Below are 26,086 nucleotides of genomic sequence, written 5' to 3' on the forward strand. Positions count from 1 at the left end.
AAACTGTCTTTCTGGCAAATAGTGCAGATCATAAATGCGACCTGTTCCCAGCGTTTTTTTTTTACTGGAACATTTCCCTTTCTCCTTTAGAACCAGCAGATAGCAGTAAAGCTCCACTCAGCGGGAGCACAATAGTCCTGCATATCTGAGCATACAGTATATGCTGCATGTGCAGAAGGACGTCTGTAGTGCTGAAGCAAATCCCACAAACACTGATCTCCATTATACATTATGTGTTCACACGCAGCAATTCATTCAGTGAGGACTTTAACCAGCTGACGACAGAATCTGTTCGTCATGTTTGAACTCCTCCACACTGACGAACAGCCACGAAACAAACCCACGTCAAGAATAGTTCACGTACCTGTACATTGTGGGGGTTGACCATTCCACCGACCTCCCTCGCAAACAATCGCAGCACTACCTTTTAATTTGAAACCATGGGAACAGGAGTACAAAGCCACCAGTTTGCCAGATGTGGTGGACAAAACAAAATCCCCGTTCTTTATCGTTCCTGGGTAGGCACACTGTTGCAAGTCTGGAATTGAGCGATAAAAGTTTTTTTTGCTTTAATGTATAGTAGAACAATAAAATTCAAAGGAATGATTTTTCAAATAATAGGATAAGGATTAGCCTAACAGTCTCTCAAGCCCACCTAGTCTCTTTTCTCGCCAAGCCTCCAAATTCATTGATGGTATATGATCACAAGAGACATAATCACAGGGGTATGTCCCACGTTGGAAAGAATCGGGGAGGACTTCCCCGACGTCGCTGTTGTCACAGATGAGACGAGACAGAGAAAATTGTAAAAGCTCATTCTTCTGTTGCTGGGTGAATATACCCTCAGCACTCCACCAAAACCTGAAAAATAAAAACAGTTCATCTCAGTATGACTTTGCTGAAGCCATTGTTCCATTTCATTACTTAAAGTGAGCACATTGCAACGTACCTATCACCATCACGGATCATTTTCATCTGTTTTCCAATAAGGCAAGCAAAGAGAGGACCAGTCCTTGCGCCGGGCAGCAAGCTTTCAAGAAGTCCTCCGAGCCAAACATCGATATTGTCCACATGTTTGTATATGTTTAGTACCTTCTCAGCAACCCTGTAGTCTCCCACAACCTCTGCGAGATCTTTCAATGTCCTAACGCGCCTCAATCCGCAGAATTTCCTCCAGTCGTTGTATCCTGAAAATTAATTTCAGTGTTATTTATTAATAGCGAGCATATTCAGCCACATGTTGCTTTCTTGTCAGTTAAGAAGAGGTTTTGTGCGATGAAACTAGAGTTGTTAGTTCAGCCAGAAACAGCTATCTAGTGGTCCAAACAAAATCCCCCCCACCAGCACCTAGAGAGCACATTAATGTTGTATTATGTTTCTGGCAAGTTGTGGTTTCAAGGACTATTTCTACTCTTCACATTGTGACTTCTTGAAGTCTTGCTGTCACTGTGAGGTTTCTTATATCTGAATCCTACTTGAGACTTGTGGAGGTGTCGGTACGCAGGTTTTACAACCTCCAGACAGCTAGACAGCCCAGGTTAGCTGTTGCTCTAGTTTCTACACTTTATACACATTGTACCCTGTCAGACTTGTTTTTAATTGAAGCAGAGCTGGGAACATCATTGTTCTTACTTTTTGCATTCTCCTTACTTTAAAAAAAAAAACCTGGCACCTACATCAATGCAACTTGACCGCAGACAGTCAAATTGGAGATTCAGGTGAGTTACACTACTAATGTAGCCTCGAGCCGCCAGCCTCAAACAGAGATGAAGAGCAAGCTACAGAAGCCTGGACAGCTTCTCTGTAACTCCACACATCCAGATCTTTTACATTTTAAAACTGGTAATCTTCAGCCACATCAGATTTCACACAGGTTCCCCAGGAGCTGTACAAAGCTTTTTATTGCATAAAAAGTCGTAGCCTTCTTCCCCAGACCTGTTAATAGCCTTTGATGTGTAAAGACAGTTGAATTCCCTTTAAACTAGGCAAGGTAAGTTTATTATTACCGCGCCATTCAGACATAATGCAATCCAAAGTGCTTCACAGAGGAATAGAAATGCATTAAAAAGAAGAGCTGAAAAAGCCATTAACACTACATTTAACAGACAAAAACAGAAACGGAATCAAAACCAAGCAAATAAATTGCTAAAGTATTAAAAGAACAGTTTTGATGAGCTGACAGTTTTAGAGGACCTCAGTTATTCAGGAAGCTTGTTCCACATGTTGGGGGCATAAAAGCTGCTTCACCTTGGTCAGCTGTAATTCCTGGAAAACTAAATAATCCTGTCCCAGATGACCAGAGGGGTCTGGATGCTTCATAACATACAAGTAAATCAGAGATGAAGTCAGGCCATCTAGTGCTTTACAGAAAAGTAGTAGGGCTTTAAAAAGTATCCAAGGAACTAGTGCAGCAATCTAAGGACTGGTGTAATGAGCTCTACTCTCTGGGTGTTACTGAGGACTTCTGGATGAGCTGCGGCTGTCTGGTGGACTTTTTACCCAGACCAAGACATTAACATGTTTTTCTATATCTTTTTCAGACAGAACTTCTTTAATCTTACTATATTTTATGGAGGTAGTAAACTGAATTTGTAACTGCCTTTATATGGATGTTACAAATTTAGATCAGAGTCAATAACTCCACCAATGTCTCTGGCTTGAGTTGTAGATTTTAATGCCCCTGATTCAAGGTGACCGCTGACGTCTAGTCTTTCCCCTTTAGGGACAAAATTTAGTTGTTGAGGTTTTTTTGTATTCATTTGAAGAAGAAAAAAACCTAGTACATACACTCATTAATTTGTTTAGTGCTCCCACTCAGCAATTATGAGGGCTCACATCATGACATTGTTATGCAGAGTTGTGTGTCATCTGAATCTGCAAGACGTTATGATGTTCCACTGTTTGAATGTGAGGCCGCATGTAGATGTTGAATAGAAGAGGTCCCAGGATGGATCTTTGGGGAACTCCACATGATTTTTGTTTGTTTAGATTCATAATTTCTAAATGACCCAAAGGAGTCTCTCGCTCGATTTGAACCAATTTAGCGCAATGACAGAAAGCTAGAGTGACAGATAAATGTAATTCAAAGTGCAGTCTGTTGCAGCTGAGATCCAGGAGAAGGTTTTGCACCAAGAAAGCCTCATATTGTTGAAAAACGTCCTTTTCAGTGACTTTCCCTAGAAGAGGTAGATTTGATATAAGAATATAGTAACTTATTATGAGGCATCCAGATTGATTGTTTAAGACAGAAAAGGCCTAACAGAGGAGAACTAGAACCAGAACGACTGAATATCTGTAGTACAACTGATGCTATCAAGGTTGCCAGTAGTAGGCCTATGGAGTTGAACAATTTCTGTCAAGGCATCAAACGCTAAGGAGTAAAATTTGTAAAGTTAACTGAATAGATTTATGTTTTAAAAAAAAGTGACAAAATGGTGAAGTCATTGGCAGACATCTTTGCATGTTTTTTTTCCTGTTTTTACCCATATTTCTGTTTAATTAGTATTTAGCACTCTCCTTAAATATCACACACTGCTGACTTATGACAATGTTGGACAATGCTACAGTGCAACACACGGTATGCACTACGTTGTTTGCTCCACACCAAGACGCCACTTCTTTTGGAGAAGGCCCTCCAGCACAGTGCTCAAGTTAAACCGGCAACTGAAGGAGACCCCTGAAATGCAAGTGACCCTCGAGATTGCTGTGCTCTGCAAACCCACCAAGACATGACCGTCTACTAGTTGGGCAGAGCTGCATACCCCCTCCATTCACTAAGGACACTGCATTGCTACCTCCAGTAAGGCTGAAGGAACAAAATGTGTTAATTGTTGTGGGCAACACCTGGTGTGAAAAAGTACCTCCTCGACACAAGAATTGTTAGATAGACGTGGAGCTGCTGGTATGTTGACCCTTCTACCTGCAAGGGGAACTCAGTGTTGTGTTTTTTACTGAAGTTTACATTCCACCATGCGCTAACTCTCCACCAGAACTATTTACCTCTTGGTGTCATCAGTGCTCAGAAAACAACAAAGCCTGGTGATGTTTTTAGCATCATGGAGGATTTTAACCATCTTCAGGCTGAGCTACCAAAATATTACCAGCACATGCATATTACCACTAAACACAGGGATCACGCATCCAGCAATATCTGTGATGCCTATGTGCTACAGAACTGGCTGATAGTTTGATTTCCATCTTTGATCAGTCCCTTGTACAAGCCATAGGCCCAACCTGCTGAACAATAATACACCTAAGTCACTGGACACCCTACAGTTTGCAAACCCCCCCTTAACAGATCGACTATCTTGGAAGTTTTGCATGTTGCCCTCTTCCACCTAAAAAACAAACTTCCAAACTGTTCACCCTTGGCCTGGACCCCACCAGTCTGTAAATAGCTGTTAGATTTTTTTCCATTGGAAGACTGCAGTTTGTGAAAATTGGAAATCTAACCTCAAATAAAGTGATAATGAACATTGGCATTCTACAAGGATGTGTCCTCAATCCCATGCTCCACAGTCCCCCAAACAGGAGCAACACTATCCTAAAATTTACTGACGACACCAGAGCCTGATCACTGGGGACGACAAAGCCGCATACAGGGTTGAAGTGGCAAATCTAGTAACATGGTATGACAACAAAATCCTCCCTTTCAACACAGGACAGAGATGATACCACTAACAATCTGCAAGTTTGAGGTGGAATAGGCTTTAAATATATGGGCATCTAAACATGTAACATCACACAGCTGGTCAAAAAAGCTCAACAGTGGCTGCACTTTCCAAGGAGACTGGGAATATCCGACATGTCACAGAGGATCAGCCGATCAGAAGATCCGATACGCTCACCCTGCCCCCCCCCACCCTAAACTACCTCACTATATTGGAAACTTCACTCTGCTGCCCTCTCTTCCATGCACACACCCACATACATACACATGCACATTCATACAACACATTGCACAGTCAGACATTTAATTCCCCCCGAGACACTGGGCTGAACTGGATTGCACACATACCAGTCAATAAGCTAAACAGGACAATGGCTGTTGTGCTTATCACAACTGCTCCATCATTCTGCATTATCGTTTCTAACACCCGCCGTCTGCACGTAGAATTTTTGAACTGATATGTGGATGTGATTTTATTTATTCCTTTTATTTTTATACATTCGCACACCTCATGTTTCCTCCTGATAAACAACATTCGCCAAAGAAAGTCTTTCATTGTGCAGGCAAATTTGTTTTTAGCTGTGTGCTTTGACTTGACTTGTGGAGGCACAGATGACATAGCCATTTTTGAGACAGAGTTACAGACTGTTTGCGTTATCCTCTGAATTTTATCTGTGAAAAAAAAAAAGATGCAAAGCCATTGCATGACGAGGCTGATAACAGTTCAGGAGGGACTGATGCTTTGGGGTTTGTCAATCTGTCAGCGACGGTGTATAAGGTGTGTGCTTCTCAAAGAAAAAGGACTGCCTTGTCCTTTGTAGTTACAAGTTATAGATGTTATAATGAACGTAGAGTTTATCGTCACTTGCGCTCTGTTTGTTTCTTTTTTGAGCTTTTCCCAGTGCTCCTTGGTCTTTTTTTTTCTTCCCAGGGATTACTTTGATCGTCATGGGAGCGATGGCATTTAAAACAGTCATAATTTTAGGAGCTGCACTATTAAAACATAGCATTAAGGGAAGCCTTGATAGTACAATCATCATTAATTAATGGTAACTTGTCAGCCAGAGATCTGATATTTAATGAAGCTTAGTTTAGTGTACTAAAGGCAGCGTCTGACACAGTCTGTGCACACAGTCAGATTACATAAAGTGGCTGTGTACTTTGAGTACGCTTTGGTTATCCTGATGCTCGTCAAAACAGGGACAGCAGATACTGAAGCTTCGCTGTTTGGGGCAGGCTAACGGCAATGGGTCCATACTCAGTAAGCATAGAAGGACATGAGCAGGAAGTGGAGGGATGATAGAGAGACCACACTATCCTGTATGTCAACATGTCCTGTTGTGTTGACCACATATTTACATGTCATCAATCCTTCTTATCTCCATCCTTAGCTTGTACTGTTTAAGATATCTCCAAGAGGCCAGGAGGGAGGGGGATGTGGGAATGATCCATGGTGTCCTGTGTAGAAAACAGTGACCTTTTTCTTTAAGATTTTGCCAGCTCCTCCCAAATACCAATAGTGTGGTGCCATAGTTTAGTTGATAGTAAGAATATGGGCCTCTACTCTGTTTAAATAAAGCCCATCCAATCCTTGATGGTTCTCTTGGTCCCACAAGAGATTGAAATGGTCAGTGATGCTCAGTTTTGAACCACATATGGAAGAAAACCAGGTATTTACGCCAGTGAGGGGGTGAAATGTTTATTTCTTCTCCCTAAGGTGAGGGTTAGACCTGACATAATCAACTGGACTGAGCTGAGGTTTGTTGTAGAATATCCATTTTGTGTACTACGGGATGAGTGCCAGTTGTTTAGTGTAGTGTTTAGACTGAGTACCAACCTCCAAAACTGGCATTTCCTAAATGGTCACTTGAGGCTGGCTCCAAAAGCAAGTCAGTCCCCATAGACCTCCATGTTAAAATGCCTTTACTTTACAGCAGAAATAAACAGGTTTTTAGTATCTATAGCTAATTTCCCTGTTCAATTTTATGTAACTTACCCATTTAAATTCTAATAAAGCATAAAATGATGCTATAATTAAGGGTGTAGCCAATGAGTGGAAGGTGGGGGCCATCATGGGACAGTCCATGGTCCACCTCAGCTCCACCTTTGCTCCACCTCGTAGCAGCTTTTGGTCTATTGTTTACCTTCAGGTGCCACCAAGAGATGTTTCTTGCAGCCAGTTGTCAAACTATAACTTGGCTATCAAGCAAGCTCGCTTCATTTATCCTTTATCTATCACTATTCCTATTAATATGTATGTGATTAATGAGAATAAAAAAACAGGCGAAAAGCAGCTCCAGCTATCTGCTTTCAGTCCAGTGGAGGATTTGGTTGGTTCTTCTGTTTTGTTTTACAGCAGTTGGCATCAAGAATGTTTCTTTGTTCCTGGTTTTTGAGCTAAAGTGAGTGAAGTTCATGATAGTACACCGCCATGTTTCGATAATGCTACCAAGAATGGCGCATATATGCTATATATGGCATCCTTATTCAAGTGAATTAAGGATGAATCACCTTCATGTACGAATCAAACATCAATAATAGCAGGTTTTTACTGATGATCCATGATGACGAACAACGATGGAGCCAGAAATGCATGACAAGAATAGCGTACAGAGACCTCCCCAAAATTGTACTAATCATGTTTTCAGGGGTGTTCATGTCTCATTAAGAGGAGATAAGCTCCCAGTGGCTTCCCTGTACCCTGCTGGTGGGCTCAGCTGTATCACAGGCTGTGTCTGCACAGGTCTCAGTGTTTGGTTCTGAACTAAATGAACGCTCGCTGAGTCATTTGGATCATTGACAGGTAGCTCATCTTGAACAGTATACCTGTTCTCTGGCCAAACTTCTGGTGAGACATCAGTGGTACTGTGCTTGTTGCTTCTGACTCATCTTTTATCCTGCACAATGTCTTTCCAGAGTTTAGAGTTTGATACTGCAGAAACAGAACAGGTCTTTTGTCTCCAGTTTAGCCAGTAGCACATGTCCACATTTTTCTTCATCTCTCTTCACCGAGTTCAACTTCCTTTCTAAAGCTCAAAAATTGCCCGGAAGGGGTGTTGTTCCTCCGCCTGCAGTTTCTATTTATAAAAAAAAAAAAAAAAGCTAAGCTAACTGACTGTTGTTGAGTGTAATTCTTGACACAAAAAGCACATTTCTAAAATTTTGAACTAAATACACATTAACAACTTTTCAGCGTCAGCAAAATGGTTCTTGTGATTCTGCATCAGTACACACGTCTGACTATCTGAGCTGAGATAATACATAGTTTTATGAATTGTATGCCCTCCAGCCTGAAAAAAAAAAAAAATCATGCCAAACCCTCGAGCTGTTCGCTACAAAAAGAATTGCTACGCCAGAAGTGCTCTGGGACACTCAGGGGATTGACTGGTTCAGTTTGGATAAGCAACAACTATACAGGCACTTTAATGTGCCCATCAGGCTTTATGACTCACCTGTCAGCCACAAAGAAACAAGATCAAGACAAGGATAGAAACAACATGTTCCAGGAGAACAAAGTTAAGATGTAATTAAACAAAAGTATGTGTGTGTATTTATCCAGATTGAGCCCTGAAGCACTTTGGGTATAGCAGTTTCTTTTTTTTTTTTCCTGGTACATGTGCTTGTTGTTTTGTCATTATGTGTCCCCAAAGTTTTGTGCTAGAAAACTATGCAGTGTGAGTACAACGGTGTTGAACTTCTTGAGGTCATTAGGAATCAGCAAGCTGCAGAAACTGCTAATAGGACTCGATGCCATCTACTAAATTTAATGAGTATCTACAAACAATGTGGATGTTTGACAGACAGACAGTTTGTTATTAGAAACACAACGAGCTTAAGTGTGCTGGCAAAGCAGAAAGAACGCATTGATTGGTGATTGTCTGTCTAAGTTGACGAGGCTTAACTCAGTCGCTTTGAAGAGCACTGACTCCCAGCCCGGTTCTTACCTGGGAGGCCGTGATCTCGTCCTCTCTGCATGTTCATTGAAGCCAGGTCCATGCGCTCGACTGAATTCATGAGGATCAGCCTCTCTGTTACCTCCTCTGCCACCAGCATTTTTGAGCTAGCAACTGATGCTGCACTTCCAATCATACCTCTCAGGATTGGTTCAATCCCACCTAGACACAAACACAGCATTGGCCATTTTTCCATTATGAAATATGCATTTTATTTTATGTATTTCAGTGGGACGCTGTTAAGACTGCAGCTTTGCTTTTTTTTTTTCTCTCTCTGGAAAACGAAAAGATAACAGAATGTGATGTTGCAAAACTGCAGACTGCTCATTCATTTTTACCAATCCAGCCTATATATAATGCAGGGCTTAACCAAAATGAAAAGAAAAACAACATATGGTCGGTGAGTCGTGTTTTCTCTGGATGGATTGCTCTCTTTGTTGCTGCTCAAAAAACAGGTTTGTGTATCACTCCTGGGCTTGGATTTGCTGCTTCCCCTGGGCTCGCTGGTGTCCAAACAATTTCATTTGAGCAAATAGGATGAATAGACTGTTGGGGATGAATGCACTATTTATCATAACAATACATCGTTTTATAAAAGTAATGCTCCTGGTGCTCGGTGGTCTGACTGCTGAACACTGTATTACTGCAGTGAGGCAGGAACTACGGCCACTGAAGGTCAGCAAAACATCTGGTGTGACGTTAAGGTTGCATAATCTATACTTGAATGTAAACTAGACAATGTCAGGGAAAAAAAACAGTGTCTTATTCACACAGATAGGAATAGATAGGAATTACAGAGGAGGAGGGATCATTGTGCATAGGGCTGGCACCTCTAACTTTCTCCATCATCTGTATCTGAAGTTATCTACAGTTGAGCAGACAAATTGTACTTTTTTTGGATGTGATTTGAACTGTCCATGTGTGGCTAGAGAGCTTCCTATCAGGCCAGTAACTGATAACTGTGCCATTAGGGATACTTATTGCAGTAATACATGATGTGAAATGGTAAAGTGGGGGCTGAGCTGTGAGGCTGAGAAGACTAGACTTTGTTTTAACCTCGTCATGAGGTTAGTGTGGGATCCATGGAACTATCCACCCAGATTACATTCCTTAGCAGAAATACTGCTGGAGGAGCCTCAGTGAAGCAACATGAGGCTGGATGTGTGAATGAAGCAGTTGTAGTTGTTTTTGGGTGACACATAGACAGACTCTGACTTAGTGGCAGTAATATAAGATCTGAGTTAGATGATCAGAGACAAGTTAACGACAACCAAAAGTCTGGATGGTGATACAGAGACACTTAGAATGAAAGGAGGAAACAACTCCAACTTATCTAAGCCCTTCAGATACAGGCCTCTGGATCTGTACAATCTGAGAATGTTCTCTGTTATTTATATTGACACCATGTTGTCATCATGTTCATGTCCTGTGAACTGTGACATAAAGATCTGTTGTGCTCTCAAAGGCTAATGTGATCTTGTTTGCTTAATGTGAACTTGACAAATTGGATGCTGTCGCTACCATTCAGTCTGTCTCAACATAATGCTGAGCATCAGGTTTTAGTAAATGAAAGGAGCACATTGATTTGATTGATGATTTTTGGTTTCAAATTTTGTTCTTGGAGTGTAGAATTTCCTCGGTAGTGGTGGCAACTAACACATTGTTGGTACTGTGGAGATATTTGTCACCTGAATGCGCAGCTCCCATCAACAATAGTGCATTTCAGTCCAGTCCTCAACTTTTTCACACTAAACAGGCACAGTTAGCTACTAGCTGCTTAACACAGTGGAGCATTTAGCTGGAAACAGGCAAAAATTCTTCTAATGAGTTGGTAAAGACCAGTAGCTAGGCATGAATATTAAACTTAACTTCCCAAGTGGCCAGAAATATATTCAAAATCAATGATAACGTTGCTGATAATTGGATCTGTAAATTAGCAAATGTTGTTTGCAACATCATCTTGATTATTTTAAGGTCAGTGTTCAAAAGTTGTTTCTACAGCACAAGGCTAAAAAAAAAATCTGTTTTGCAGCTTTCAGTAGTTTATGAGTAAGAAGTTTACTACACTCTCATTATGAGGCCAGTTACGGACATCTTCAGGAGCAATTCACCCCATCTGTATTGTTCTTTTTTTGTATTATTTTGTGATTTTGAGCTTGTTGGTGTAACAGTGAGTTACATGGCTGAATTAGAATATATGCTCCTTTGCTGGGTTTCCTGAGATGTTAATACGACCCCAACAACACTGAGAATAAGAGCAAGGTTGAAAAACATCAGAATTTCCCATAAATTTGTCAACTACAAGTAAGCCATTAACAGTGCATCTTCTGAATATGACAGATATTAAGGGCTACATAAGTAAGTAATAAGTAATAAATAAGTAATGTCATGACGATGAATGGAAAAGGTCTCTGCAGCCTGTAAGACAGATTATTACACCTCCTGTAATGAGTCTCCTGTGGCTCGGTGCACACCGTACAGGTCCTGTGCGAGGTGTGACATATAGGTGCAGGTTTTCATAGTCAGTAGATATAAAAAAAAAATGTCATCTAGTGAATCTCTGAAATTGCAAGAAACCAATTCTTACACTAAGACAGACTTTGTTGCTGTAGCTGACCTAAATAGAGTATTTCCCCCTTTTCCTCTTTATATGCTGTGTTTAATGTGCGTGCAGGATATGTTATTATTTCCAACAGGCAGCTTCATAGGAGTGCACTGACCTTCGTTGACTATTCTCCACGGACTGAAGAAAGTAGCGTGCATTCTCAAGTGGCAGAAGCGCTCGTGCTCCTGGAAGCTCTCGTTCAGTCTCGGGAGGATCGGGGAGACGGTACCGTGGCCGAACCTGAACGCAGCTGTGGCAAACACATTGGCGGCGGAGGGGTTCACAGTCGGATCGTATCCCCTGTAGGGTCCGATGAATTCTTGGAATGACTCCGAGCCAATAATCTTTGGGAGATAATCTCTCATTGTTATGATCTGGGAGTTAAAAAAAAAAAAAAGAGAGCGAGAGAAGGAGGACATCACAAAGAAGGAAAGAGTCTCTGTTAGGTAGTGATGTAACACATTTTGTCTGCATGATTCCAGAATATCTAACACGTCCTCGAAGGATGTTATTATACCGTGAACATGTCTGTATACAGCCAAGAGGAATCCCTGTAGGATTCCCAGAGAGATGACTATTTTTGTAACATCCCATCGCTTGGACATATGATTGCACATGTGTTCCCTCATGGATCACCGCAGCGAATTTCATCTGACCTCATCACTATTTATAAAGGACTCAGCTCAGCACCTGAATCTTAACACACGTCACACAAATGCACACGCGCACACACACACGGATGCAAACACACGCATTAAGTGGGGTCACATTTGGTGTCACGTAACATGAAATGCTTCGTAGATCGGATGAGACGAAACGTAACAACAGCTGAGTCCAGTGTGAAGACAACGGGTTCAAGAGGAAGCTGTTCAGGCAGGAATGATGGCAAAGGTGGAGAACTGTACTTCAGTATGTAATCTGACTAAGACGAGTTAAGGAGGCTAGCGCCGTTCAGGTTTCGTGTGGCCCAAACAAGCTTCACCAGTCGGATGGGGCAGCCTGGGAGGTGAAACTCAGGGCAAAAAAACACAGGAAGAAGCCTACAGAAATCACTAAATGCGTTTCAGATGGGTGTAGCAACATCTTAACAGCTGAGTTTAGTTGGTAAGTGGATAAACGATAATCAGGGAGGTCTTATTTTGACAAACAAAAATGTTTTTTTTGCTAACAATTGTTGCATTGCATGTAGATTAAACCGCCTTTTGCCTGCGACCCCCGACGAAAACACCACGTTAGCTGGTTAGCTGCTGTTTGCAGATTCTGCCTTTAAACTTCTCAGGTGATTTATTTTAGCCCAGGGAGGGTCAAAAATGTTCAAAAAATTTGTGCAGCAGAACGAGTTTTATCTTCCTTCCTACCCAAATAATGTCAGTACCCTTCAGTTATATCTTCTGACACTTTGAAGGAGGGGCAGAACCTGGAGGCTGGGAAACACTGGATTAGGCTGCATGACTATGTATGAAGTACACCGCATCCAGCCACAATAGAATGTGATGGTGGAAGCATATTTTTGATGATATGCTTGTATGTAAGTCAGACCTTTACTTGTTATGCAGTGTTTTTAGACCGCTCTAAGTAAAAGATTGCATCCGTGTATTATTTATGTGCATGATGCATCCATACACCACACTGCAATTTGTACAAATCCACTAAAGGCTACATCTCATTGACCCTTTTTCCATTTTATGAAGCATAGCACGTGTTTTTAGAATGACTTCCACCTTTTGTCTGGTTTCTATTCATTTTAGCTACAATACACAAACTACCTTGAGACTTGCGGTTTACTGCTCAGCCTATAATGTGACCCAGTTGCATCATAAGAAGTGTACAGTTTGTGGAAGCGTGGCACAAACTGTACTAAAAGTCAGGCGATTACAGTTTTTTCTGCCTTAATTTGTCTGTTTGCAGAAGCCCCCACAACTTCCCAACAGTGCTATAGTGAATTCTAGAGTGTCCTTTTCATAAGGGGAAAGGGCAAACTGGCATTATTATTTTTATTTTTGCTTATTGTTTTCCACTGAATGCAACTTTCTGGCAGCTATAGCTCACAAGCACAGCGCTGCTCTGAGACTGCTCTCTTAGTCAATGGACTGAAACACCCTAAACGAAGCAGGTCAGGGTTTATAAACTGTTGAAGCTTTTCACAATAATTCCCCAGCAATGTCCTGACCACTTTAAATCTAAATAGAACATATCGATATTGTCTCTGTGCATTTCAGACTGGATACGCAACGGCTTTCACAACTGCGCACTGTGATTGAAACGCACGTCAGAATGGAACCAGATGTTGTTCGCTGATCATTTTTATTTCCTGTTTCCTGCAAATAATAGGCTTTCAGTCTGTATTGAAATGGCTTCTGACCTTTCCGTTTGTTTGTTCTGCAGGCCGTATACAGTGATTTTTTTCAAGTGGCTGCCTACGGACAGTCAGCTGGAAAGAAAGTATGAATAGTTTCATCTGCATTCTCCCTCGGCTGCTCCCACTGATTCAGCAGCAGGTTCACATTACTGCTTATACATGACAAATATGTAATGATTCAAATAATAATGCAAAGCTTTTGTCTGACGCATAAATGCACCCAGAAGGCTTTTCAGTAAGATGTTTCATATGGTAACCTAGCTATGACTTCTGTCCCTACAAAAAACCATATTCCAACATCATATAGCTGGAGGGATGTGTTTAAACACAGCTACTGTCTCTTTGTTAATGCTCTATGTGACCTGGTATGGACGAGGTAATGTCTGGACAAGGTCAAGGGGTATTTCAGCATCATCTCAGAGCCACATCCAAACCTAAAAGCATTTTCAATGGATTTTTATCCAAAACGTACCCTGCATTGCAAATGTACTCGATGTAACAAGATGGAAAGGCAACAACGCATGTTCTTCGATAAGATATTAAAGAGATATTTTAGTCTGTCCTTTCATTTATGCTAGCTATCTCCAGTTCCTGACATATCTCTGATCGAGTGCCTGAATATTTGAAAAAAGCCACCTCTTGATTCATCCATTTTGAATAACTTCTACCTAATAACTAAAACTTATGTCTTGGAAAAAATAGGATCTCATTGACTTCATAAAAAGCAATATGCTCTTCGTAAATTTCTGTCTGGTTTCAGAGTGTGTCAGAGCACTTCCTAACTTTCTCAATGAAATTCTTTTCACAGCTGCCAGTGGCCAAATGTCTGTTTGATTTCTTTTCGATTTTACTGGGATTTTTTGATACAATTTACAGCATTACTTTAACTCTTTCTACCATGTAGGACCCAGTTCCAGGGCCAGGCTGTGTCTGTTATTAACACGTAACCTATAGCTGTTTGTAGGTTATGGAGGGCAACATTTTCAATAAATAGGCAGCCTGGTGTTAGTATGGTTAAAATGTATGTACAGTACTGTTACTGTAAACTAGCTGTTCTCTTATCCATCGAGCCAAGGATTATTCATTTTGGTCTTACAGTTGTGAATCTGTTACTGACTGAGTTTGGATATATATTGTTTCAATTAAATTATTGGTAAATAACTAAATAAAATAGCCTATGGCTTAAAAGGTTTACTGATCACTTTAAGAAGTAGGTAAGTATTTCCTGTACAGTTTTAATCCTGTCTTTCTAGGAGAATCTTCTATATGGCCACAGGAGATTATAAATCCTCGGTTCCGTAGGTTATACGTGGAGTACCTCAGGGTTCAATCCTCGGCCCATTTTTATTCTAAATTTAAAAGCTGCTGTAGCTTTGGTTGATAACTTTTATGCAGACAACTTCTCTTTTGATTCAGCAACACAACAGTCTTGCCAATTGGCAGCCATCTTGGTAACCAAGCCGTCATTTTGGTCTGACAAGACTAGTTCTCTGTTTAAATAAATGGGATGAGAGTGGCAACTGCAATTTCAAATGTGACTGCGACATAGGGTCTCCATACATGTAATCGCCAGTAAAATCTGACAAAAACAGCTTGAAAAGTTTGGTGACTTTGTCCGAATAGATTTAGAAAGCATGTTTCTCTTTTTTTTTTTTTAGTAACTTCTACTATGTTTGCACAAAAATTAATGACAATGTCGTTGCATTAGCATGATTGGCTGGATGTTTCCCAGTCCAGCTTTCATGAGAGCAGATGATTGGCATTTTAGGAGAAAGGGTGGGACATGTGTCAAACAACTGCCATCTCTGGTGTGACAGAATTCTCTTGTGTAACATCTCAGGCACTATCTATAACAAGTAGCATGATATTAACTGTCATATGAGGTGTGCTGCCACCTCTTGCTTTTGCACCTCTGCAACATTTCCAGTTGTGTAAAAAAAAAAGAAAAAAAAAAGGACCTTTTTCATATAAAAAGAAGCTGTCATTCGTGCCTTCATTACATGTGTTAGAATCCTGTAATGTGTTATATTCCTTTCAGCGAGTAGAGTAAGCTGTTTCTATACAGGAACTTTTGTAGATTGTGATACCCAGATAAGATATAACAAAAAACAGGTTGTCTGACTGATGTGGGTGAGATAGATGTTCTCTGGTCATTTAAATTTGGCTAATACCACTCGAGGACTGGTTGGGGAGAAGTAATGCGAGGGGTGGGAGGCATTCAAGTGTCATATTAGAGCCGTATCCAAACATAAACGCAACAACAAAGTGGCATAATACGTTAGAGTGCTTACAGATGTTAATATTGACTCTAATCAAGGCTGTGATAAAGTGGCAACATGCCCAGATTGTCGCAAACCACTTGCCCAGTGTCACATCGGACATGCTTCAGCCCCTCGTGGCCCTCTAAAGGATAAAGCAGGTAAAGCAAATGGATGGATGGGGGAACTGTCCAACCAGCCAAAAAATGAAAAAATGATTCAAAAGATTTTTCTGAAATATATCTTTAGTTATGAGCAAAACAGACGGCATGATGCCCCAACACCAAACCAAACACAAGTCTGGCATAGATTTGTTGATGTGGTGTCTGGCACACACAGTAACACACAAGCAGGTACACATCCACTGGCGTCTACTAATATATACTTATATAGCTTTAAAAGACTTTTATTGTATATTTTAAGTTATGCTTCATTTCCTACCCAAATTGCAGACTACCTTTGGCCTGGAAGTGAGTGTTTTGGCATGTAATTACTGGCGTAGCACATATCTGAATGCATTAATGTAGTGCTTTTACAGGGACTTGTCAAGAATAATGCAGAATGAAAACCGCATTGTACACAACACTCGCCCTGCGTGAGTCTGTTTGTGGGGAACAGCTGCCGGAGGATTTAAATGGGGAGTGAGTGGGGGGCAGCTGCTGGGATTCAACCATATGGACTGAAAACCACAACAATGAGCTGAAAGCTGCTGAAAGCTGCAAAGGGCTGCAGTTGGATGCGTTTTATCCCGTGGGACAGGATAACTTACAGGCAGACATTAATATTATTCGGTATGCATGTTTTAATCCTGTAATAGTGTCTGTTTATGAAAGTGTAATAGGGAGAGAAAAGCAAAAAAAATGCTTCTGATGGAATCTGTTCTGACAGCGAGCGCTCTGGCCTCACTCATGTTGATCAAGTCGTTCTGTTTAGCAGAGTCACTGACAGCCATGTGCCATTAAGTCTGAGGAGCAGCAGACCTTTGAGAAAGCACATATTTTGTAAAACATGTGTAACTGATAACATTCATGAAGCCATTTAGGTGAGCCAGTTCTAGTATCCTCATATAGGAAACAAGAGCTCACAGCTATCACTTATTTAGAAATGAGACATCAAAATGTTTGCAATAAAGAAGGATACATGCTAAAGACTGAGGGTTCTGAAGCAGATGCATTCACTAATTGAACTTGATGTAGGCAGCATTATATTTTCACATCACTTGGCAAAAATTCCACATTAAATGTTCAGCATATTGTAATTTGAGTGGTCTGAGGGGAAACTTTGGCTTCTACGCCTCCTCCTGACTCTGCTTTTAGGAGATGCAACCAATGGTGGAAGACGTCGGCCAATCACAGGGCTCCATCCAGATCAGATGAGAGAGTCTGAACAGCAACAAAGTCCATGGTGCAAACAGGACGTGGTGCAATCGAATAAATAAATTCAGTCAGAAAAGTGAGGTGTAAATCTTGCATGAAGCCACAAGTGAATGCTGATTATCTTTTGACTGTTTGAAATGCGTTTGTCATCTGGTGGGAGGAGCTGAGGACAGAGATGGAGGAGCTGTAGGAGGAGAGCTGTTCTTTCAATTAGAATTCTACTCTAATTAATCTATTTTCTGTCGTTCACCTTCTCTGGATTTCTGCCTACTGCAGAGCTGCTAATAAGTGAAATCACTGAGTGGCACATTTCTGCATGTAGCTCTTTATATTATAACTCAAAAGATAATGAGATCTTTTTATTGTCCCAAACAGGGAGTCAGACTCAATCAAGTAGAATGTGGGGAAATTACATGAAAGTTAAGGTTAAATGACACCTGTTTGGACGAGTGAATAGTTTTTGAACTTCAGTGGAGGATTGTCAAGCAAAATGAAATAAGAAAAAAAACGTCATGCTGCTCATTGACCGATCTACAAACTAGCTGAACACGACTGTACATCAATTGATGGGAATGAATCAAGACAGTTTAACAGCAAACATTAGTCAGTATGTTAAATATGTTTAGTCAGTTTAGTCTTGTAGAACATCTAGCATGTTTTTTTAATTTTTTTTTTTATTTTTATATATATATAACCTCTGGGATGTTAATAATAAATCTAAAGTTGGACAACATTAACAAAAACTGAAAATGTAGAAGCTTCATAAAAGCAGAGTTTATGTCAGAGCTGTTGTTGGATGGTATTCGATTTTAGAGATATAAAACCTTGCAGTCAACATAATACAAACAGCTACCTTTAAAACCGGATGTCCTATTACAACTGGTGAAAAGCATAAAAAATGAGCTACTTTCAAAAAATGAATAGTAGGATAGCGTCTTATATTATTTTAAATGATCTAAAGCTTATATTTTTTGGCATTCTAGTTTTTCAGCAACACTTTTAAAATGCTTTCCCTGAGTTATAATATGCAAAAAAAAAAAAAAGAGCTTTGCATATAAACAACATGTGTGTCTAAAAATACATGAGATGACTTTATATAACTGGTTCTGTAGGTCTTTTGACTAAGTGCCATTTATGGTTGAGTGGTCCTGTTGTGTAGCTTTCATTGAAGTGTTTGACTGCGTTGGGCTTTCATTAACCTTTCTATAGTGTTTGAGCCTATCTGAGTGTTCTGAGCATGCTCTCTTCTGTCAGTACAAGTCAGGTTCAACATGCGCCGATGCGTATAACTGAGACATGACAGCTCTGAAGTACTTGTTGACTCTTTATGTTATTCATTACGTTAAACGGGGGAGCTTGCTGTCTTTTCTGTACTAATCATCTACTGGTGGCATTAAAGCACTGACTTTTTTTTTTTTAGATTATTTCATGAAAGAGTCCCGAGAAACAAAAACACAGAGCTTCAGTGCGTCTTTAATTCTTCATCTCGGCTTTGATTTGTCTTTGCTCTGTAAAAGCAGATAACGTCACACTTGGTTTGCGGCCTGGTCAGACCAGATAGTCGCACACTTTTCACTCCACTTCAAATACAGTGATTTTTCCAAGCTGGTCATGGTTGTAGCTACACTATGTAAATCCTCAACCTGCCTTTTATGCTTCATCCTCACAAATTATTTAAATAACACCTCCACCTTCGACCATCTTTTTTTAATATCGCAAGTCTCTTTCCTTTGACATTGTCTCTGAGTTGCCTGAAAATAGTTAATCCACTGTCAGATGTCAGCACCAAAAAAATCCAAAAGACCACAGACTTGTTTTCCCTTTGCTCAAAAGTACTTTGGAAACTTTGCAGGCCGACATCACGGTCACTGGTCGCCTTTGGTGGAGGCAGTGAATCATTTGCATTAAAACATTTTCTTCATTATTTTTCATGAAGAATGTAGGCGCCCAACATTCGCCATTAATAATGCTCTGAGCCTGCAGCTGAAGGGAAAAGCTGCTATCAACAGTCAGTCCAATTGATCACTTCTGTTCCACCTGCCTGGGATGTATTGCTACCAAGAGGGCTATTACAAAAAAAACAGGTATCAACAGCAAAAAAAAAAAAAAGGTTCACCTTATAAATTAAAACACAAATGCAGACAGTAGCAGGACAGAGACGCCCACGTTTTTGTCAACTAGTGTGAAGTGTGAGCGTTGGCACAGACGCTGTTTACATGATGAAGGATTAAACTTGTCAATCTTTGACACAGTTTTTCCGCTTGGCTCTGAAGCCTGCCCTGCAATGAAAAGCCTGATGTCATCCCACCACAAATGTGTCTAGTGTTTGAACTGAGCAGTGCAGAGACACATTTACAGCACTCCGGTTCAATACCAGCCAAGAAGAAGAAGAAGAAGAAGAAGAAGAGGAAGAAGCCATTCAAAGACACAAATTCAAAAGCACTGTTTGGCTCCCTGCTTAGCTTGTCCAACTGTGGTGGCAGATTTTGGCCACTTGAAGGTGAAGCGATGTATTAAACATTGGCATTTTATTTGCTGTTGCGTTGACATGTTGGCATGCAGTTTCCTGTTTATGCGCCCAATAGATCAGTGAAAACTTCTTTGACTGTTTCTGACCACCTATAGAATGGACTTTTAGCTCTGTTTTGGGTAACACTTTATAATAACTATCTGTTATAACTAGCTAATAGATCATTTGTAAACTGTTAATTAGTGAGTTATTAACCACTTGTTAAGTGTTTGTTAATAGTTTGTTGATGTTTTATAACGATGCCTTATAGATAGTTAATAAACCATTTACAAACTGTTAGTTAATGAGTTATAAATGACTTGTTAACTGTATAATAATGATTTATAGTCATACCTTATAAACCAGTCCTAGATCATGAACAAGCCATTAGTGAATTACTTACTAATGACTTATTAAGTATCAGTTAATAGTTTATATATGTTATTGGGACGTTATTCTAAAGTTGCAACTATTCCTCATTTATTCCTCATACAATAAAGACAATGTTCAACATTCTATCTGTTGTATGTCTTTGGTAAAATATAATACACAGAAAAGTCTATGGGTGGAAGAGGGTTGAGGTACAAAACTGTGATATTTTAAATATCACATCAAATTGCTGTACCTTGAACTTGTTTCACCCATTTGCTGTTCTACAAAGTTTCATTGGTATTAGTAGATGGTTAACAAACTATTAACAAGTGATCTGTAAAGTGTGAGTTAATGTAGTAGTCAAGTATTAGTTAGAAGCTCATGTATCTTATTGAGATGTTATTCTAAAGTTGCAACTATTCCTCATTTACCAGCAGTTAATAAATGAGGAATAGTTGCAACTTTAGAAAAACATCCCAATAACATATATAAACTATTAACTGATACTTAACAAGTCATTAGTAAGTAATTCACTAATGGCTTGTTCATGATCTAGGACTGGTTTATAAGCTATGGCTGTAAATCATTAATATACATTTAACAAGTCATTTATAACTCATTAACTAACAGTTTGTAAATGGTTTATTAACTATCTATAAGGCATCGTTATAAATCATCAACAAACTATTAACAAACACTTAACAAGTGGCTAATAGCTCACTAATTAACAGTTTACAAACAATCTATTAACTAGTTATAACAGATAGTTATTATAAAGTGTTACCCTGCTTTGTTCTCCACCATCTGCAGAGGAAAGTGTCCAAACTTTAACTGCTAAATGATGCACCTGCTTTTTGAGGCTGGACTGGTATCTTCAGTAGGTTTTGGGGGGCTTCTTGCTGAAAAGGCCTGCTGTGGTTAAAAAACAACACTATAAGAGCAGTCGGAAGGAACCGAAACAGTAAAGTTATAGCCAAAGAAAACTAAACAAAGAGTCAAAAGATGCCTCAAATGTTCCTTATGTCGGAGCAGGTAGTTCAGCGTGGGCAGTGTTCGCAGGAAAGTTTTAAACGAGCACATTTATTGGACATGCTTATATTTTTAGTGCTGGTCAATGTATCTGCAACTAAAGAATGCGAGTGCTGTCAACACGTAGGGTGAACATAAAGGCCTCATTCACTCGATTTCTGACAAGTTGCTGATTTTCATTTGCGACCGTGATGCATTTCAACAATACGCCGCTCGTAGTCTCTGAGCCGAAGAGAGAAGTTCATTTGAGTCAAACTAGACGGAGAGCAGAGCATAAGAAACGGTATCCTCTGGTGGGATCGACTTTGTGTTTGAAACTTTTTACTTTTTTGTTGTTTTTTGCATCTCTACTGTAAAATGCGTAACCTCTGAATGTAAAAGCATACAGCAAGCAGCGGGACGTGGCAGCGATGGGGGCAGGGAGTGGGTGGATAGGAGGAGGAGGAGGAGGAGGCTGTGCTGCAAAACAATAGCTCAGAGCAGCTCATTAAAAAAAAAGAGAAGAAGAAATTAATTTGAACTCGTGCATTTTAATGTATGTAAACTAAGCTTGCTCTTTTGAAGACTGTGGGCTTGTCACTCGCAACTACAACTGACCACTTTTAAATGCAAATAGTCACGTGATGCACACTTAATAAAAAAGTACTCCTGATCGCCTCGAAGCAATAACGATAATAATGAATAGTAATGGAGGAGCTGGTGTAGCTCGCGGGGCTGCACCACGGAGGTGATTTGTTGAGGATTCCTCTGAGAGTTTGCAGCGACAGCAAAGATTCTCATGCTGGTTGATTCTAACAGCACATCAGACTTAAAACAGCAGCTGTCAGGGCCGGGCAACTTCTGAATCAATTAAATCGGCAATGATTTGGGCATGGAGAAGGAGCTCCTTCTTCATTTGTCTTTATCACGTCTTGCTCAGCTGACATGTGACTTCTTATACACGCGGCTACAAAAAAAAAATCATTCGGTGCTCGCTCACCGTGACCGGAGCGTCTTTTCTCCTCCTGTGGCATCCACGCAGCGTGTTTGACATCCATTAGCACACACATCACACGTGTTAACACGCACGAGACTGCTCGAGACTATTAGTTGACCTTGGAAATCCTATTTGAGAAATAATGTGGTTTAAACGTCTGTTTAGTTGCTACTTTGGAGGTCTTGATCATATCTTATGTTCTTTGTCAGCAGACACACGGTTGTCTTAGATGTAGAAAGTGCTCTGGAAAAAATAAAGATCATGAGTCATGAATCCAATTTCCAATACAAAGACGAGACGAAAAAATCCTGCCTGCGTCTAATGATCATGTAATAAGTTCAATGAGCTCAAAATATTGTAACATTAGATTTTTGTATAATTATATTCATTTGCCTTTGCTGAATTTATTATTTTCGTATTAAATTATGTGGTGCCTTACATATTCTTTCATTAAGTATTTAGTCAGATATGTTGTTATTTTATGTTTACTTCATGCCCTGCTCTATGTCCCAAATGTTGGTTCCTACCTGCTAATGTTTTTAGTACAGCGCTTAGAAAGGAGGGACGGAGTGAAGGGTGAGAGTGAAGCGCGGTCACCGCATGTCGGTTCTGGATTGCCAATAAAAAGCTGCTGAACTGTCCTGTCGTTGTGGTGAGTTATTAGCTCGGAAGATAGCAAAACATAACGCGAGCATAAAGTAATTGTAACGCGACTCACCCACGCCTGGAGACGAGTGAGCCGCTCAACATTTCTGGGTTACAATATATTGAAACAATTGACTTCCTATTTGATCCATACGGTCTAAATTGTGGTAAAATGTGAGGAATAAATCCACAAGCTTGTGCAGAAAGTCTTCAGAGACAAAGAGCGATTGCACTCAGGCTTGTTGCGAAGGCCGTCATCTTAAGTGAGTTGACCCTGACCCTCATTTATGGATGAGCTTTCCAGACAACTTCAGCAGCAGTCAGCAATGTACAGCTTGTAATCAGAATGAATCCAGGTATTGATTTTTGTTTGTCCCATTTATGTACAAGCGATTGTCTTAGAAACAAACAGAAGAATTCTTTTCTCGTTCCAACAAAAGCTCCATCTGAGGCTTCTGTTCCTCTGCACTGCGAACACAGCGATGACCCTGAGTCACGATTCACTCCACAAAGAACCTCTTGTTCTCTTTCCTCGCCACATCATTCATATCAGCATGTCCTTCTTTAATAGCATGTAAATATGACACACTCCTGGAATCTGCAAATTCGAAAATCTCCACGCTTCTAATTGCTGGATTAGTTTGTTTCCCCCCTCAGGCATCATTTGTGTTCCTCAAATGAAGCTCTGCGAATCACATGGGCTTTTATGTTCATCGTACAGCTGCGTCTCTTATCTCCGCCACGAGTGTCTAACAGCCACGGCGATGGAGTGCAGATTGCAGGATACGAAATGTCCACGTTCTCATAATGCGAATCGCTCAAAATTCTAGTAGATGTGGCCTCATAATGACCAGAGTACGACCCACATTTAATTTCTCATCATTATCAGGCCTGAACCTCAATTAGCATTCACACCGCCTCTATCAAATTTGATCTTTTAGCCCTTTTGAGCTAAATACGAGCTGTTCAAAACGAGTCCATGTTGAAGCTCATTGCAGCACAGTTTTTACAGACTGCAGAGAAAACGTGGGCTGAAAACTGCAAAAATCATCCACAGAGATGAGAACTGACATCAGTTTTCAAGTCATTTCTGAGGAAAATTAGTGTAAAACAGAGAACTATACACTATTGATTTAGCTTTCCCATGAATACAAAAGGTTTTCTTCTGTGAAAACCTTTATTGAATGAATGGGAGTTGGCTTTTTAAAAAGCAGAAGAGCGCCGACTTCCAACGGCAGGAACCGAATTACAAAACATAATAAGTAATGGCTGACTAAGAGTCATTTCTGCATTTGAGTTCAGATTCTTCTAATAAAGACGGATGACTTTCTGATAATACAAATGTTAACGCTTTGTTCAGCTATCAAAGGTGAAACTCAGCTTTTTAATCGTGGGTCAAGGTTTTATTAAAAAATAATAAAACAGACACTATAAGCACCGCTGACTGAAACTTTTAAAATCAAAGTGAAGACGTTCAGTTCAGCGGCTGAGCGACACAGAGATAATTGGCTAATGCTTTGATAAGAAATGAATCATTTAGGTCATTCTACACGGCAGACGAAAAGTGACAGAAACCGACTTGTTCCAACTCATCAAACATGAATATTTGTTGTTTTCATGTCTTTTATAGCAGGTCAGACACATCTGGGTTCTGATTGACTTCACGTTCTTGCCAAGAGCTCAGTAAGAAGATAAACACCACTCACACCATCCATGTCTCCCTGATGTGTTTGTGTTCTTATTTTGAGGAATCACTTTAGAAGAAGTTCATGGAAACTGTTAAATTTTGGGGGAAAACATGTCATTACCTTGATTTGAGGTGGTTCTTGACTTTTTTTTTTTTTTAAAAAGGAGCTAATGCACACAACATGAGATGATAACACCTTTTTAAGAGTAGGTACTGATGTAGTGAACATTTAACTTGTGTTGATGATCAGTTGTTTTCACTTTTTTTATTGTCTTTGCCTCCAGAAAGGATGAACCATGGCCAATACCCGCTGACACGAAATAATAATTATTACATCTCTGACTCATAAGTTCCTGAAGACTCCTTTTTTTTTTTTAAATTTCCAATATTCTTTTGTTTCTTCTTCTTTGAGTTTTTTCAGTGGCTAACCTCACCTATATTGCCACCGTCCACAGCACTATGCAGCCGAGTTTATTCACTTCAAAGCAGTTAAAGGAAGCGAGCCTATTTAACTTCTCTTTTGTTTTCTAAAGGTTGCTTCAGATTAATTTGACCATTATATAAACACAGCTGCAGAAACCTTGAGCTAGCACGCACTTAACTTAGCTAACCTGGCGAAGACTTTGTATTATTAATATTATTCTTTATTTATTTCAATCTGCCTAATAGATGTGACAAACTGTCATTTTGTAGAGAGTTACTCATGTATGGTAAAAGCTCAACTTCTGTTTTTTTGCAGTGTCGTGTCTGGATGAATCACCCAAGATGAAACCTGTTAATAAGTAAAAAGGCATTTCATTGTCTTTTTGCTGTTTCGTCCTCTGTCCTCTCTTTAAGATGAGGCTGTAGCTTCACATTTAATAGACAGACATAAGAGCGGTGTCACGTTCTCAGCTCAAAGTTTGTCAAGAAAGCAAATTTCAAAGCAAAAACCTTCCTTTAAATGTGTTAAAGCTCTGAGAAATGAATATTTTTGACAACTTTTTTGTATTTTATAGTCTAGCAGAAACATAAATGTCTTTGCTATGCAGGCATTGCATTTGATTCTAGCTTATCACTTTTCATTCACCCAACATAAGTGTGCTGCTCACATACCTGGTGCACAGCGCCAATAATCTTGCGGGTTTCTTGGAATATCGTCTCCGCGTTCCAGTGGTTATTAATGTGTTTCAGCTCCTCTGCGATCCGATTGTGTTCTCTGAGGAACAGCGTATGCAAAATAGTCAGGGGCAGACCCTCGTTGACCCGAACGTCTCCGGCGATGAAACACTCCACTCTGTCCCAGTGTGGTTCCTGTAGGTTCTGGAGGCAGCTTGTGGGCAGCATGGGCATATACGGAAGGTACGGCCTTTTTTTAGGATCTCTGACTGCGTTGTTGACGGCAAGTTTCCCATTAGGGCCACGCAGGAAGCTCTGAAGGTGTGGAGTGCTTCCATAAATCAGCGCTGCATCAATGAATGAAGAGATAGCATTGAGCTGTTGTCGCTGCAAGGCTTGTTGTGTATCATACTGAGGATTGACAAAGCAGTCTGGTGTGGAGCGAAAAAAAGGAATACAGCCTTGTGCATCGCAGCACGCGTCTTGTGTCTGTAGAGAAAACAGAACCAGTTGTGACACACACTGCTTCAGTTGCATCTTAAACTACTTT

At 40.2% G+C, this 26,086-nt stretch overlaps 1 protein-coding gene across 1 annotated transcript in view; it reads right to left on the reverse strand.

Moving 5' to 3' along the window:
* Positions 1-364: 364 nt before the first annotated feature.
* LOC103354037 (thyroid peroxidase) overlaps positions 365-26,086 on the reverse strand; it is a gene marked incomplete at its 3' end in the record, with an annotated part of 30,801 nt that continues 5,079 nt past the window's right edge. Inside the window, exons 5-10 of the mRNA XM_008277274.1 lie at positions 25,534-26,025; positions 11,343-11,601; positions 8,614-8,784; positions 950-1,187; positions 656-861; positions 365-538 (exon numbers count right to left, since the gene is read on the reverse strand). Coding sequence (XP_008275496.1) covers positions 365-538; positions 656-861; positions 950-1,187; positions 8,614-8,784; positions 11,343-11,601; positions 25,534-26,025 — 1,540 coding nt within the window. The remainder of the gene's footprint in view (positions 539-655; positions 862-949; positions 1,188-8,613; positions 8,785-11,342; positions 11,602-25,533; positions 26,026-26,086) is intronic.

This window comes from Stegastes partitus, unplaced genomic scaffold (assembly GCF_000690725.1).
Source record: "Stegastes partitus isolate 25-593 unplaced genomic scaffold, Stegastes_partitus-1.0.2 Scaffold93, whole genome shotgun sequence".
NCBI classification, from domain to species: domain Eukaryota; kingdom Metazoa; phylum Chordata; class Actinopteri; family Pomacentridae; genus Stegastes; species Stegastes partitus.